Genomic DNA, 17,010 nt, shown 5'->3' with positions numbered 1-17,010 from the left:
CAAAGATGTATGTTTTGTATCTTTGCCACAAACAAAACATCAGGTTGGATGTGGGGTATGTGTGGGGTGAGTGGATAATGGCAGAGAAGAAAAAAAAATATATATAACATTGATTTCTCCAGCCATTGTCAAACAGAAAAACAAGCATAACAAAATCCCCAAAGCTGCCTTTGCTGTGTTAAAAAAGAACTACAAAATTTGGTTATATGAGAGTAGATAATGAAGTTGACAGGTTAAAATATTGAACAGGGTTTCCAAGAGATGATTAATTCAGACAACCAGACCTGTCAGTCAGAATTCTCTTTGTAAAAGAGCTAAAAAGTCTGAATAAAAAAGGGGATAGATATGATTTTCCTGCACCACCACCTGTTAGTTAAAACAAAGGCAAATTAACATAACAAAGCTTTGAACAGGAAATCTAGATTTTAGGTAAAAAGGAACTAATTTTAATACAAGAAAATAAATTGGGTATGTTCTTAATATATTGTCATTGTTTTTTACACCTTGTCTTTTTTTTAACAAGACTGTATTTGTTGCTAATGCAAACTGAGAATGTCACATATCTGAACTTCATTGTATTGGATGAACAGAACTTACCATGTTGCATTTCAACAAGAGAGAGACTGAAAATCTGCTGAACTATACTTAGACGGAGTTTACCATCACATAGAATAACAGCTCGCCTTTCATCTACCGCACTTCCAGAAAGCTGCTTCTGTGGATACAAGGAAGAAAGCATTAGGTATAGCTGAGTATGTTTTAGTTACAGAGCTATTAAAATATGACAGTTTAATCAAAACACCATCACACAGATTTGTTTTCAACAATAGTGCCACTTGCAAAAATCAAATACTACATTTATCTGGACCAACTAGTCTGCAAGGGTTATGGCCTGAAATCCCTTTATTTATGATGAAAACATCAATGAGCAATGGTAGCAAAGTAACTAAAATATAAGGTTAGTGTGCATGTGGATGGAGGATGAGAGATCATGCCACATGGCTGACATGGAAACATGCTAGGAGTTCATCCTCACTTAGTCCAATTTTTTGTTGCTGTTTTTATTAATATTTGTTTATTGGCAACTTTCAATTTATGCCTTTTTGTAACTAAAACTGACTTTATTTCAGTCAGTTTCCCTTTCTTCTTCAAATGCAACAAGGCTTATTTAGCACATACCATAGGGGGAAAATGTTTAAACCCAAACAATTGTTTTCACTGACTTTTTAAAAAACTCATGAATTTATTTCTGTTTATTAATGGAGTTTGTAATTCCCTCCCCATCCCCCCACTCACTAAGACTGAATGTAGTCTAGTCTACCTATAAGTACCACTGCCCAACTACAGTCTTCAGAACGTATCTCCCACATGGCAGGTGAACAAGTTTTTAAATCTACCCAGAAGATAAGTCATTATCAAGGCTATGTACTGTGAGTGAATGTAATTTTATCCTACATAAAGTAGCCAGAGCACTTATAAGAATTCCCTGAGAACCCTTAATGTCTCTGTCAGGGAAAACATTACAAGGCGAATCCTGTCCCCTCTTCTGTGCTGTCGAAGGACGCACACTGAAAAAACAGTTCAGTTACATTTCATGTGGGAGCTTGGAGGTGCACAGGAGTTGTTTATCTAGCTACCACTGCCCCACAAAGCCACTTCATTGCCTGGGGTCGGGGAAGAGGAAAGAAGAAATCATTCCTTCATCGTTGCCCTTCTTTAAATCCACAATCTGGCAGTGCTCAGATAGCCTACGTTTGGATGCATCTGAGTAGCAACTGACTCTAAACATGATATTGTGGTGATCCATGTTTATTGTGTCAATGATTTCCATACTAAATATACTCAGGATACTGGTAAAAAGTTATATTTTCTAACGGTTAGGTTTCACACTAAACCTGTGATCTGAAAGGCAAACTGAGTTCTTTCCTTCTCACAAAATTATAAGTGAAGAAGGATCTACAGGACACATTGTGTACTTAGTTAAACTTGTGCAACCCCTTTGCATAGGTACAACTCAACTGGCTAGATTTCAATTTCAGATAGATCCAGTAAATCTTTGGTTTTGGATCCCAACAATTATTTAAACTCTTAAAAAATTAATGAGGGTAGCAACTAAAAGTTGCCATCCATGGGAGTAGGTTTAATTACCTAGAATTTTTAGATGTGAAAAGCATTTCTTTTTAAATATGGAAGAGCACTAGAACTTAATAGAACTTCATCAGAAGGCCCTGATCCTGTAACTGAATCTGTATATGTGGATCCATGCACTGAAGTAAATGGGAATCCACAAAGGTGCAGGGGCTTGGATCTGGCTGTAGGATATGAGCATAAGTGAGAAGGTGGGGATAGTGAATAGCAGAAACTCATTAATAGGGAAATCATATCATTTACATTGTTTAAAATCTGCAGAATAATGGAACCATTGTTGGCATAAACTGAACCCTATTAATAGTTAAACTATAACATTATCTTTACTTCTTTTTTAAAATATGGCCCTATGTGCACTACATGCACCAGTGATGAAAATAAAGTATGGATGAAAAACAGTGAAGCAATATACTTGTGAAATGGCAATATTTTTAGCTTAAAATCTTATGAGATGTCAAATATTTTAATCTTTTTTTATTTCCTATCAGGGAAATCTGACAATAGACAATTCTGTTAGCACCATGACCATAGATAGGGACTGGTATACAAGCTGGTAAAACATCTCTTCTGCATAGGAATTAAAGCCCCAATCCTTTTTATACCACATAGAAATTAAGGCCCTAATTAAATCCAACTGAATGTAATGGGATTTCTCATGTTTGTAAAGTTAAACACATGAATAACTGTTTGCAGGAGTGGGGCCTTATTGGGCATAATCTGGAATGAGACTCTTGCAGAGCTATACATTTTAAAGATATCTGTAATCTTAAAATATATGTCCACAAACAGATTTTACACTGAGCTTTCAGCATTAAAAGTTACCTGATAAGTGATGTTAATAAAAGAGGGCTCCTGAGAAGACGGGTATGCTGGAAGAAATTTCTTCCTGGATTTTAGAAGTTCTGTTAGCTCAGAAAGGTGATGCTGTACTTCTGTAAAATTGCCACATAATTTTTCTATGTTCTTAGATAAATAACTTGCTTCTTTTTCACCTAGCAGACTGTTATTTTTAGGAGAATTTGAAATTTCAGGAACTACATCCGCCTGTCCTTTTGGAGATGCTGGTCTGTTAGAAAATGCAGTAGGTGTTCTAAGCCCATGCAGGACTAATGATCGATTAATTGGTTCAACATCCAAAATTTCCAGAGCTGGAGGAAAATCCATGGAAATCTTTCTTTCTTCGATGTCTCTCACACTTGACAACAGGCGTTGCTCATAAGTAGGGCTTTTAATTTCTTCAATAAGTTTTCTTCTGCTACTAGGAGATTGAATAATAGCATGACCTGGTATCAGGAGTCCGCTACTTAGAGGATGAACTTCTGTAGAGAGAATTTCTGGTGGCTCTCTTTTCACAGGTATGTTCAAAAAGGCATTCAAACTGGAGTTACCACTAGTTCCTGCAGATGCTGAAGAACCCTCTTCAAAACTTATTTCTTTGATCATCAAACGGATGACATACTTGTCTGACCTTGAAGATGGCAGAAATGCAGGGTCAGTGAATTTCTGCTTTCCAACTAAAATCAATAACAATTTATCGGTCAGGAAGCATAAGCCCTTTGGTCTTTCACTTTTCTCAAGCTGAATTTGTTGAATATTGGGTAAATGGGATGAAGTCAAAGAATAGACCAAAATAATGTTACAAGTATTGGAGGCTACTGACACAGTATGAGTTTTATGATCAAAAGCCATTATGTCAGGGACCAGAATGCCTGGGATGCTGACTTTCCTGGTAGTGGTAACCTTCCTTTCAAAAGTCACCAAAATCAGGTGTGAAGAGTCCTGGCCGCTTCCTGTTAGATAATCCTTGTGCCTAAGATGGATAAGGGGACTGGAACTAAGTCTTTGTTTGCTGGAAAGGATATGGGTTAGATCCACAGGAGCTGATGAAGGAGAAGGTACTGAAACAATAGGCACAGATTTTTCTGAGTCTAGTGATTTTTTCCCCACATCTATGGAGAACTCTTCATCACCACATAACAAGGTAGACGGTGAAGGAAAAGAATTTGTTTCACCACCAGCTGGGACTTCAAATGCAATACCTGAATTTAAGCCACAGATCTTATCTAACGGTAGCTCAGTAGCAACAGCAACTTGGGAATCCAGAGTAGCTTCTACAGCACAGATGTAGCCTCCCACATCAAATACTGGGCAAAAGAAGCAAGCAATTAAAGTTTTCTGAGCATCATCCCATATGTAGGAATGAAGGGCACTGCCTATAGCAACTACTAAGCGATTGCCTTCCTTAGTCCAACAAGCGCAGTGGATGAGACCACTACCTTTTATATCAGCTTTAATTCTGGAGTTGTTGCGACGAACAGAGTGTAAGACGGAGGCATCCCGTGTAGTAAGCACAGCCAAGATCTCTTTCTTTGGATGCCACACACAGCCCTGGGGAAGCACTGGAAATGGCTCACCCGTTTCACAAATCTGAGAAACCAGGAGTTTATTCCTTTCTGACATGTTATAGCTCAGCTGCCAAATAGTGATGTGCTTTTTATGCTGAACAGCAAGCAGAGTCGTGGTGTCTGTAGTACATGGGCCCCAGTAAAGCCCATGAACATGTTCAAACTGACCAATAACACTCGAGTCACCAAACTTTGGTTCTCCATTGTGAAGGTGTAAAGCAGTCAGTATCACTTGCTTCCCATCCGTCCAGGCAATACCATGCACAGGGTGGATTGCCTGATACAAAGCATTAAGGCCAGTTCTCAGAAGTTTTCCTTTTCCCAGCTCCATTCTTTCTAGTGAGAGGCATCTGTAATTATTGAAAACAAGTGATACATTAATCTAGAGACTTTGATCACAACTCTGCAGTTAAATGCATTATATTGTATCAGGTAAGTCGGAGATGGGGAAAAAAACACTAAGTCATCTAACATATATCATCCTGCCAATGCAGCATTGTTCCTTTCAGTACATTTTCTAGTATTTGTATCTGTCCTGGGGGCAGTGTTGATATTCTCACTAAACTCCACCTGTCAAAGTTCAGGGTAACTGCACCTGCATTCCCCCTCTGTGGTCCAATAAGGCCACTTGCTCTCAGACTTCCAGCCCCCAGGCTTCACCTCTCTTGGGTGGAGACCCGCATCTCCCTCCTGACCTGGGTTTTTCCAGGCTGCACAATTCTCTTCCTACACTGTGAGTTCCCCTGCGAGTCAGACAGCCAAAGGAAGCCTGCTTTGCTTCCTCCTCAAAGGTTAAAAACAGTATAATTGCCCATGGTTTAACTAGAGCGGGGTCAGTCAATCGCTCCTGTTTGAGCTGGAAGGCTGAACTCAGCTTGGTCACTATGGCCCACTTCCCCCCAGCCTGAGGTCAGCACTCTGCATGGTCGCAAGCCATACACTCACAGTTTTAGACAGCTAGCTAAGGGTCAGGGCTCTTCCAGCCAGCTGGGCACCATTCTCTGCCTGTCTCCACTCCAGCAAGCAAAGAAAGTTTGCTGAAGGGGTTGCTCAGCAACCACCCACCTTCCTCTTCCCTTTGCAGGGGCAGAAATCAGTGGCTGTCTTATGTTGCTCCCCAGGCATCTGGAGGAGAGGCGGCAGCAGAGATTCCTGGCTGGGCTCTTTGGTCCAGTCAGCTCTTGTCCTGGTTTTGTGCCTCAGCATAATTTTGAATTAGACATAGCTGGCTCTAATTGGCTAGTCGTGCCAACTTCACCCACAACATGGCTACTCCTATCAACAGACCAACTGCGTAAAGGAAAGTAGGGAGGCAAAAATATTGTGGTTCAATATACAGCTGTGAACATGACCAATAAAACACCATGTTTTAAATGTCTTCAAGAAACAAAAACAAAAATTAGCCTCTCTCATGTGCAAGCTGAGTAGAATACAAAACTAATAAAACACCATAAATGAATCATAGAATATCAGGGTTGGAAGGGACCTCAGGAAGTCATCTAGTCCAACCCCCTGCTCAAAGCAGGACCAATCCCCAACTAAATCATCCCAGCCAGGGCTTTGTCAAGCCTGACCTTAAAAACCTCAAAGGAAGGAGATTCCACCACCTCCCTAGGCAACGCATTCCAGTGCTTCACCACCCTCCTAGTGAAAAAGTTTTTTCCTAATAATCAACCTCAACCTCCCCTACTGCAACTTGAGACCACTACTCCTTTTTCTATCATCTGCTACCACTGAGAACAGCCTAGATCCACCCTCTTTGGAACCCCCTTTTCAGGTAATTGAAAGCAGCTATCAAATCCCCCCTCACTCTTCTCTTCTGCAGACTAAACAATACCAGTTCCCTCAGCCTCTCCTCATAAAGCATGTGCTCCAGTCCCCTAATGATGTTCAATTAATTCAGTTTTAATACTCTCATGTGTCACAAGTAAAGACATTTTTTACAAATGTGATTGTTTGATACTGTATATTAAAGTCATTTTGAGCTGTGTGACAAAAAGCACTCAGTGTGCTTGGTGCTTTTTCTACAAGGCACGGCCTCCTTTTTTTTTAATTTGTCTACAGAGACCAATGCAAACAGGACAGTTAAACAAACCAGGAAAGATCTCTCAGGGCAAACCAATCCTTTATATAATAGTTAATGGATTTAACCTCACAACAGCACTTCTGAGGGAGGCATTACAGTCTCCATCTCATAGATGGGGAAACTGAGGCTCTAAGGTTTGTGGCCTGATTTTCAGTGGTGCCAAGCACCTGCATTGCCCAAAGCAAGTAGGTGTTCATCATCTGTGAAAATCCACTAGTACCTTGCACAAGGCCACAGCAGAAATCTGTGACAGAGATGGAAGTGGAAACTAGTTCTTCTGTGCTTTAAAAACAAAGCCATCTTTCCTTTCACTCTAATTGCATAGATTAGTGGTTCTCAAACTTTTTCAGTGTAGACAGACTGTCTTATGGCTCACCGCCCCTCTCATGCACAATTGCATGGACCAACTCTCCTCTCATTTGTGATCATATAACATCTGTGCAGCAGTTACTGCAATTGCTTACATGTTAAACTAATATTAGGAAAGTAATCTATTTTATTTATAATTTGATGGTATATTTACTAGGTAGAAACAAGAAGAGTTAAAGCCACGTTACTACCAAGCTCCCAAAGACTACCAGAAAGATCTACCACAGCGGAACAGTGTAGCTTTATGACAGCATGCCATGAAACTGGTGCTCCCTGCTTCTGCACCACTCTTCTACTTAGGGCCACCCAATGTGAGTCTTGTTCACTTGTGTTGCTGGAGGGAACACTGGGCCCTTAATGATTTGTTACACAATATTCCTAGGGCTTGTCTACATTTAAAACGCTACAGCAGCATAGCTGTAGTGCTTCAATGTAGATGCTCCCTATGCCGATAGGAAGGATTCTCCCATCAGCATAGGTAATCCAGCTCCCGAAAGGTAGTAGCTAGTCGACAGAAGAATTCTTCCATCAACCTAGCACTGTCTACACAAGAACTTAGGCTGGCTTAACTACTCCGCTCAGGGATGTGCATTTGTCACACAACTGACCACAGTAGTTAAACCAACATAATTTTCTAGTGAAGACCAGGCCTTAGACCAGTTGTGGGAAACCTGCAGCCCGCACATGGCCCACCAGGGTAATCTGCTGGCGGGCTGTGAGACAGTTTGTTTACATTGACTGTTCGCAGGCATGGCTGCCCACCCGCAACTCCCAGTGGCCGTGGTTCACCGTTCCCATTCCACTGCCTTAGATACTAGGAAGCAGCAGCAACCATCTAGCTCTACTAATCTACCTAACCTTCCACCTTCTCAGAATTCAGGTAAAACTGACCTCAGTCTTGCTACGTGACTATCATTAACCAGTAAGACTAAAACTGCTAGCTGCTCATTCTTAAATACTCTGCATTACATGGAAACTCTGGTAGGGGATATTGACAGGTACCTCTTGCAAGAGAGATGCTAACAGCCAGGCAGATATAATAAGCCACCTATACCATATGGACATTTCAGACTGTTGCAGAGGTAAACAAGAAATTTTCACCTATCATCAACAGACCTGAAAAAATGTAGCACAAAAAATGGCCCATTAGTTTTATCTCCTTCCCTGTACCTGTCATCCTTCATAATAAACACTACTGTATAATTGTAAGATACTGACAAACTATCTGAGATTTATTTTGCCACTTTAAAAATGAGCATGATACAACAGATTAAGACATAGGATTAGCAACTCCTGTAATCTACCCCCAGCTCTGACTCTGTAACCCTGACTAAGTAACTTAGACCACCATTTTTAAATGTGGAAGCCTAAAGTCAGGCACCTAAATTGTACTCCTGGGGGAATTCTGTGCCACTGCACATGCGCAGAATTTATGTCTCCTGCACATTTCTTTGCTTCCCTGCAAAAAAATGACTTTCTGACAGGGAAACAAAGGGAAACCACAAGAGCAGTCATGAGACCCTCCCCAGCAGTATGTTTTAGGGGCCCAGGGCAGACAGCAGAGAGGTAAGTCACTGTGGACCAGGAGGCAGGACTGTGGAAGACTCGGCTGGTGGCTCCTTCCCTGTACCAGGCTCAGCTGCTAGTCCCGGCTGGGCTGGGGAAGACAGGGCTTCCTCTTCCCTTGCACGGCATCCAGGGCCCAGTGAGACCTACCCCCAGATTTCTCTCCCAGCTGAAGGAAGCTCTGCAAACTCACCCCACCCCACCCCCCTTCCTGCACCCATCACTTCTCAGCTGCAGGGGGAGGGATCCCTGTACAGGGAGCTACTCCTCTATCCGCCCAACTCCCATTCATCCAGACCCCCTCATACCCAGACCCTCCTGCAGAGCCTCACCCCCGCGCTGAACCCAAACCACCTTGACCTGGACCCCCTGCAGGGTCCCATTACCACTGCACCCAGAAACACCCAAGAAGCCCCGTGCATCCAGATCCCCCTCACATCCGGATCCCCCACTGAGCCGCCCGCACCCAGATTGCCCCACACAGAACCCTCTCAACCTACACCTAGATCCCCCCCACACCCCACACTAAGCCCCTCCACCCTTGGATCCTGCCTTGCTGAGCCTGCCTACCCACACCTGATGCACCTAGCACAGAGGGGAAGGGCCCTGGGGTGTTTCTGAAGCAGGCCTGGTCCTTACAGTGTGTCAGGGTTGGGTGCGGCCTCACTGCTGAGTCTGTGTCTCAAGGGGAGTTGCACAGTGATCTCCCACTGCTGTGCAGCCAGTGGTCTGTGCTCCCCAATGCCATACTGGAGCCTCCACATTTATTTGATAAATAAAATTTGCAGAATTTTACAATATTGTGTGCAGAATTTTTATTTTTTTTGGCGCAGAATTTTTTTTTTTTGGCACAGAATGCCCTTCGGCGTAAAACTGATGGTTTGATTTTCAGAGGTGCTGAACACCCACCTTTTCCAAAGAGTCCAAGAGGAATCAGAGATGTCAGGCATATGAATTCAGGGTACTTATTTAGGTATCTAAATATGGGTTATGGTGCCCAAGTTTAGGCTCCCGTGTTTGACAGTGTCAGTCTTTACATCTCCCTGCCTCCATTCCCCCATGCGTCTGTGAACAGCAGGCAAGAACACACCTTCCCTGCCCTACTACGGCAAGGATCCTGGTCCCTGTGCCTACTATGAGGCTCTGTTACTGTCCTGGGGACGAGCTCTCTGCCAGCGAGGGAGACTCCTTCCCACAAGCGCTTTCTCAGACTGTCGGTGCCGGGGCGGTGGGGACAGAGCCCACGCGCTGAGCGAGATACACCCCCTCGCCCTAGTACTCCATCACGGGACTACTGGCTGCCGGGCTGTACCCTGAAGTAGGCCACCCCCATGCCGCCTATATCCCCTGGGGCATCGGGGAGAGGGAGGGGAAGTTGGCAGGGACCGGACAGATTCGCAACCCCCTGGCCCCTCACAGCAGGGGGTGGGCAGGCAGTAGGAGGGGTTTCCTCTCTCCTGGCACCTCCCCCCCAGAACTACACGCCCACACTGTCCGCCCCCGGCCCGCCCACGCTACTTTCTCTGCCCGCCCGCCTTCTGTTCCCCACCCCTTCGCGGGCCCGCCCGCACTGCTTCCCCTCCCATCATTTCCCTTCCGCCCCGCTTCCCTCCCACTCCCGCGCGGGCCCATGACCCCGTTTTCCTCCTTCTCGCTCCTCCCGCCCCCCACGCGCTCACGCCGCGCTTTCGAGAGCGGTCAGACATCGGAGCACCTGCCCGCCAGCGGCTCCTCTTACCCGAGCGGCTGCTGGGCCCGGCTCCCAGCGGGTGAAATGGCGGCGCTGGCAGCCGCAGACCGAGGCCCCAGCTCCGGCCGGAGGAGTGGGGACTGAGTCGCAGCACGAGGTCTCTCGCCCCGGGGCTCTTAGCCGCTCTACCCCCACCCCTCGTCGTTTCTTTGCCCCCTAGTGGCACTCTAGCCTCCTGCGTGAAGCTCTGTGATCGAGTCACGGACTCCTCGTCGGGGGAAAACTACAGCGCCCAGAATGCAATGGGGCGGGCGCGTGCCTTCCCCCCCACCCGCCCACAACCCCGGAGGCTCATAGGGGCGGAGCCGGGGTCAGTAACCCGCCCCCTGGCTCCTGAAGTGGGCGGGGCGGGGCTACTCTCTATCACACAAACAGCAGCCTCCCCCTGCTGAAGGGCTTGGCCGGTTCTCCCCTCCTGAAGCTCCCGCCCTAGGGCCCTGTCTGCCCCTGGTGGATGGTGCCAGAGCCCAGGGCAGTGCCTCATAGTGCCCTAGGTCCTCCATGTGCTGACCAGGCCTAGCGCCTGGCCTCGCCCTGGCCTGGCCTCGCCCCAGCCTGCCCGCGCCTCACATTTCCCTGTGTTTCCCGTGGGCGCTTCACAGGCTGCATCAAGAGGAGAGCACTACGGGTCCCTGCACACAGGCCTTGGTGGTGCAGTACTGGGGGTTGAACACAACATCAGGACTCTTTTATTGCATCTCATGCAAGATAAAAGTGCAAAAAAGGACACACACCTAATTTATTTCTCCCCCTTTTTGGATCACCTTTAACGCAAAGTGGGGAATACAGGGATTGCAGCATCTTTGGTCCTGAATCCTCAGTCATAATATTACATAATACTTATATAGCGCCATCTAAGGTCTCTACAAAGACACTTAAGTCTTACCCACACTTCCTGCAGTTGTAGACCTTGCAACTTTGTCATCTCTAGACTGGAATGATTCAATGCAGTCTAGAGAATACACTTTACAGCCTTTTGAAACCTGAAGCAAATCCAAAACGGGGCAGCTCGATTGCTAAGTAATTTGCCACAAGCATGTTACATCTTTGCTTTGGCATCTGTGCTGGCAGACATAAAAAAGGTCTTAAATTCGCAACAGAAAAGGAGGATGCTAAGAAGGCAAATGTGGTACAGACTCAGCATATCGAGAACAAAGTGAAACAACATGGCAAAGAATGTGAAGAGAAGAAAATCTATACCAATGCTAGGAGTCTGAGCAACAAGGAAGACAAATTGGAAATTCTCATTGATGAGAAGAAATTTGGTACAATTGGGATTACTGAAACCTGGTGGGATGAGTTGCATGATTGGGATGTTAAAATCACTGGTTATGCCGTGTTCAGGAAGGAGAAAGTAAGTAAAGGGTGAAAGGGTGGCACTCTACATTAAAGACGATATTACTTGTTTTAGAGTTACTGATAAATCAGAACCCCAGGATCTGTAATGCATATGAATCAATGTGGTAACAGCCGAGGAGAGTCTTCTGGTGGGGGTCTGTTACCGCCAAATCAACTAGAGAACAGAATGAGTTACTCCTTAAGCACCTGTCTGTAATGTGTGGAAAGAAAAATAGCATTACTATGTGCTTCTTCAACTTGGGAGGAAGACATATGCTGGAGGTCTCATGCAGCCAGTAGTAGAACATTATTCTAAAAGTTATAGATGATAATTTTCTAAAACAAAAGTTATTGTGCCTACTATGAGGTAACTATTTTGGACCTCATTATGATGGATAAAAATGAATTAATCATTGGACTAAAAGTTGGTGGTTACCAAATGACCAGTGATTGTGACCTGGTTACATTCAATAGGATAGAACAAAGGACAGGCCAAACCAGTAGTATACATTTAGTGCTTCAAAAGAGCTAATTTCCCCAAGATGAGGAAAATTATGAGCAAAATTGACTAGGATGAAGATTTTAGAGAGAAAAATGTGAATGAATATTGGGAATTTTTAAAGAAAAGTTTAGATAGCCAAAAAGCCATGATTCCACAACCAAGAAACAGGACAACTTTGACTAAAAGTCTATCCTTGTTCAATGGCAAAGTGCAGGCAACAATTAGAAATAAAAAAGCAATATACCACAAGTGAAAAAAAGCAAAAATAGCAATTAATACAAATTAGAAGTTACAAAATGTAGACAATTGACAAGGGATGCTAGAGATATTAGAGCAGTGGTTCCCAAACTTGTTCCGCCGCTTGTGCGGGGAAAGTCCCTGGCGGGCCGGGCCAGTTTGTTTACCTGCCGTGTCCACAGGTTCGGCGATCGCGTCTCCCAGTGGCCGTGGTTCACGGCTCCCAGTGGCCGCGGTTCGCGGCTCCAAGCCAATGGGAGCTGCTGGAAGCGGCGGCCAGTACGTCCCTCAGCCCGCGCCGCTTCCAGCAGCTCCCATTGGCCTGGAGCAGCGAACTGCGGCCACTGGGAGCCACGATCGGCCGAACCTGCAGACACGACAGGTAAACAAACCGGCCAGGCCCGCCAGGGGCTTTCCCTGCACAAACGGTGGAACAAGTTTGGGAACCACTGTATTAGGGAAAAATCCTTGGCTGGCAAAGCTAAGGACAATACGGAGGATTTTTTAAAGTTTCTTAGGAACAAAAGAAATCCTAGCAATGGTATGGGCCCATTACTAGAGGGAGATGGTAAAATTATTAATAATGATGCTGAAAGGGCAGACATGTTCAATAACTATTTTTGTTCTGTATTTGGCAAGAAGCAGGATGATGTGCTTATATCACATGACAAAATACTTTCCAGTCTGTTAGCAACCGAGGAAGATGTTAAACCAGATTGACTATGGATAAACATTTTTATATTAGCAGGCCTGGATAACTTGCACCCAAGTGTCCTAAAAGAACTGGCTGAGGAGATCTCAGGCCCACAGATGTGAATTTTTAATAAATCTTGGAATACCAGGGATATACCCGGGGAGTGGCAGACTGCTAATGTTGTGCCAACATTTAAAAGCAGCAAGCAGGATGATCTAGGTAAGTATAGGGCGTTTAGCCTAACATCCAACTCAGGGAAAGTAATGGAAAAGTTGAAACAGGATTCAATTAATAATGAATTGAAGGTTAGGAATATAATTAAAGCCAGTCAGCATGGTGTATGGAAACTAGGTCTTCTCAAATGAATGTGCTTACATTTTTTCAAGAGATTAAAGTTTGGCTGATAAAAGTAAGTATGTAGATGTAATATCCTTTGTAAGGTGTTTGACTTAGAATTGCACAACATTCTAATTAAAAACTTAACAATATACATTATCTAGAAAGCACGTGTTAAATGGATTAAGAACTGGCTGACAGTCAAAGATTACAGATCATTATTGAATGGTAGTGTTTCTAGTGGGGCTCTACAGTGACCACCATTTTCATCAATGATCTGGAAGTACATATAAAATCAATGCTGATAAAATATAGGGAGACACAAAGTTTGGTGGAGGGGTAAATAATGAGGACAGGGGAATCATACAAAGCAATCTGGATTTCTTGGTAAGATGGGCTCATTCTAACAAAAGGAATTTTAATGCAGCCAAATGCAACATTATACATCTAGGCAGGGCCATCCCTTGTGGGAGTGTGGGTCCCAGGACATAGGCGCCGAGTTTCTAATCTGCTGGAGGGTGTTCTGCCTGGCCCCGCCCCGCTCCCGCCCCCACTCCACCCCTTCCCACAACGCCCCACCCCTGCCCTGCTTTTTCCCACCCCTGCCTCTTCACACCCCACCTCTTCTCCACCTAGTTCCACCCCCTCTCTTGAGCGCTCTGCGCCCTCACTCCTCTCCCCTCCTCCCCAGTGCCTCCTGATGCTGTGGGCAAAACATCTGATCTGCGGTAGGCGCTGAGAAGAAGTGGGAGGTGCTGATCGGGGGGGGCCTGCTGGCGGGCAGGAGGTGCTGGGGGGAGGGGATGTTCTGGTAGGGGGGCTCTTCCTTATCCCTCCTGCCCACCTACCGTTCTCCTCCTCACCCCACTCGTCCACCCGTCTCACCTCTCCACCCTCTCCTGCGGTGCCCCCCAAAGTCCGGGGCCCAGGACGGTTACCCCGATTCACCATATCCAAGGATGGGTATCTGCATCTAGGAACAAGGAATGCATGTGATACCTACAGAATGCAGGACTGTATCCTGGAAAGCAGTGCCTCTGAAAAGGATTTAGGAATCATAGTGGACAAGCAACACCATCAGTTGCCAGCCAGTGTGATGCTGTAGCTAAAAGGGCTAATGTGATTCTGGGGATGTATAAATGGCAATAGTGAGTAGGGAGGTGATTTTACCTGTGAGACCAAAACTGGAAGACTGTGTACACTTCTAGTGTCCACATCTTAAAAGCTATGTTGAAAAATTGGAGAGGGTGCAGAAAAGAGCCACACAAACAACTTGTCGACTGGAGAAAATGCTTTTCAATGAGAGATTTAAAGAGCTCAATCTGTATAGCTAATCAAAAAGAAGATCAAGAGGTGATTTCATTACAGTGTGTAAATACAGGGAGAAAATACTGGATACTAAAGGGCACTTTAACCTTGTGGAGTACGGCATGACAAGAACCAATGGCTGAAAGCTGAAGCCAGACAAATTCAAATTGGAAATAAGGCACAAATTTCTAAAAGTGACTGTGATTAACAATTAGAACAAATTACCAAGAGAAGTGATGGATTCTCCATCTCTGAATGTCTTCCAGTGAAGACTCAATGCCTTTTTTTGAAAGATATGCTTTAGCCACACATGAGTTTTTGGGCTCACTACAGGGGTAACTGCATGAAATTTAATGGTTGTCAAACTAAATGATCTATTGGTCCTTTCTGGCCTTAAACTTTATCTATGACATTCTATTGGCAACTGGATGGAATAGAAAGTGTTATTTCTGTCCTAGAAAGCTCAGAATAGCATGGGTGCTTCCTACTTGACATGTCACCTCTTTCCTTCTGACATATTGCTTAGCTGAGATCAGCAGGAGTGCTCAAGATGAATGCAGGGAAGAGGGTTTCCTCCTCCCCTTAATATGGCTATGGTGGAAAAGATTTGTCAAACAGCAAGGTCTTGCAGTGCAACTTGAAACTGGTCAAACTCCAGTCTGATCTCCTCAGCAAGCTCATTCCATAACTGAGAACTGGCAATGGAAATAGACTGGAAGCAGTGGAAGGATTAGAGCAAAGGAGTGAGTTGGGCTACTATATTTTGCACAAAATAGTGATTCTTCATTGCAGCAGCTTTCAGACCTAGATACTATAAGTTACAATAAACCAGTCTTGAGGTGAGTAAATAAATTTCTAATGTTAAAAAAAATCTGAAACCTCAAATATCCTCCATACCCTGCCTCTCCACAAACACACATAGAAACCGCCCCCGCAACTTTTCAGGTTATCATAAACCATCAAAAAGGGTACAAACTCCATTTTGTTTTCCCCTCTGCAGGTCACCTTTAAAAGTAGAGAGGACAAAACATTTGTAGATGAACAACAGAGAACAATCCTGGCACAGAGATGAACAGGAAATTAAGTAGATGCATTCGTTTCTTCCATCTCTCCCCAGGATGGGAGGAATGGAGACAAAACCTGTTTGAGAGATTCTTGTCACTTTGTTTATGTTTTAGCTCTGAAAGGTGCCGAGATACCACAGTGTCATAAGAACCTAAATAGAATAGAGTAGAATGTGTAGAAGTTATGGTTTTGTGAGATTGATACTGGTGCAGTTGGGGACTGATGTGTATTTTCAAGCCATTGATTAATAAGAAAACTTTTGCTAACTTGTTTAAACAGGAAGTGTAGCTAGCCTAGCAAGTTTCTTAGCACTAGGCATTTAAGAGATTTCTACTGTACTGTTTTTTTTCCTATATTTAAAGTAGTGTTTAGCCACTAGGGGGCTTTATTGGTCAATATCAGTTTGTTGAGAGAGAAACTAATTCATGAGTACAATCATATTTCTGTAACCTTACAGTGAATTGTGCTTAGATAATTTGCATACCTGTATTCTCCAAAACAACGGTTTGATGTATCCTTAGATTGAATGTTAATGGTAATATTCAGCAATTAAGGTTTTAGAACATTTTGTTTCTTCAGGCGGGGAGACCTCATTTTAACTGTGTGCCAGTAGATGTCTTCATATTAGGTATTTCTTTCTTCTTCTTCTTCTATCTACAATTATATGAGTATTCAGTTTAAAAATTCAAAATATTTTTATTTTTTTAACATATACAATATCTTAAATGCAGAACTGTAAAACAAAGTCATATATGGATGAATCAAAGACCCCACAAAACAAACATTATAAAATATTTAACATAAACATTATAAAATATTTAAATGGTATAAACATTATCGTATGTCATAACAAACATTACAGTATATTTACAATTGAAATTATATCAGATGTAAGATCAATAAACTGAAATGGAATTGTCTTAGCCTACCGGAGTGCTGAGATGCTATATAGTTAATAACAACATTGTTTCTCAGTTATGCAATTCCCTGAATTCTGGTTATGAGTATATTATTTGCATAACCACTGAATGGTTATTTCACAATTACAATACCGTATGTGAATCCCTGTACTCTGATTGGCTGGCAGCCATTGTTAGCCAGTCAGACAGCAGTGATTTGCATAATCACTATGGTTATTTCTTAACAATTGTACTGCAAATAAGTAAATCTCTCTGCTCCCCTTGGTTCTTCTCTTCAGAATTTTTA

The 17,010-nt window shown here is 43.8% G+C and overlaps 1 protein-coding gene across 5 annotated transcripts in view; it reads right to left on the bottom strand.

The window, feature by feature from the left end:
* LOC102937504 (WD repeat and coiled-coil-containing protein) overlaps nucleotides 1–17,010 on the bottom strand; it is a 29,261-nt gene that overhangs the window by 5,345 nt on the left and 6,906 nt on the right. Inside the window, exons 1-4 of one of the 5 annotated variants that reach the window (XR_006289344.1) lie at nucleotides 10,313–10,559; nucleotides 2,971–4,903; nucleotides 2,149–2,312; nucleotides 598–715 (exon numbers count right to left, since the gene is read on the bottom strand). Coding sequence is in view for 4 of the 5 variants with exons in the window: in XM_037893964.2 (XP_037749892.1) it covers nucleotides 598–715; nucleotides 2,971–4,884 (2,032 nt within the window). In the remaining variant the exon portion in view is untranslated. Of the gene's footprint in view, nucleotides 1–597; nucleotides 716–2,148; nucleotides 2,313–2,970; nucleotides 4,904–5,618; nucleotides 5,844–10,312; nucleotides 10,572–16,288; nucleotides 16,459–17,010 lie in introns of those variants that run through there. The other 4 variants (XM_037893964.2, XM_043542195.1, XM_037893963.2 and 1 more) reach the window with 4 other exon arrangements.

The sequence above is a fragment of the Chelonia mydas genome, chromosome 3 (assembly GCF_015237465.2).
Source record: "Chelonia mydas isolate rCheMyd1 chromosome 3, rCheMyd1.pri.v2, whole genome shotgun sequence".
Lineage (NCBI taxonomy): Eukaryota > Metazoa > Chordata > Testudines > Cheloniidae > Chelonia > Chelonia mydas.
The sequence above is the reverse complement of the archived record's forward strand: the minus strand, read 5'-3'. Positions and strand labels throughout refer to the sequence as shown.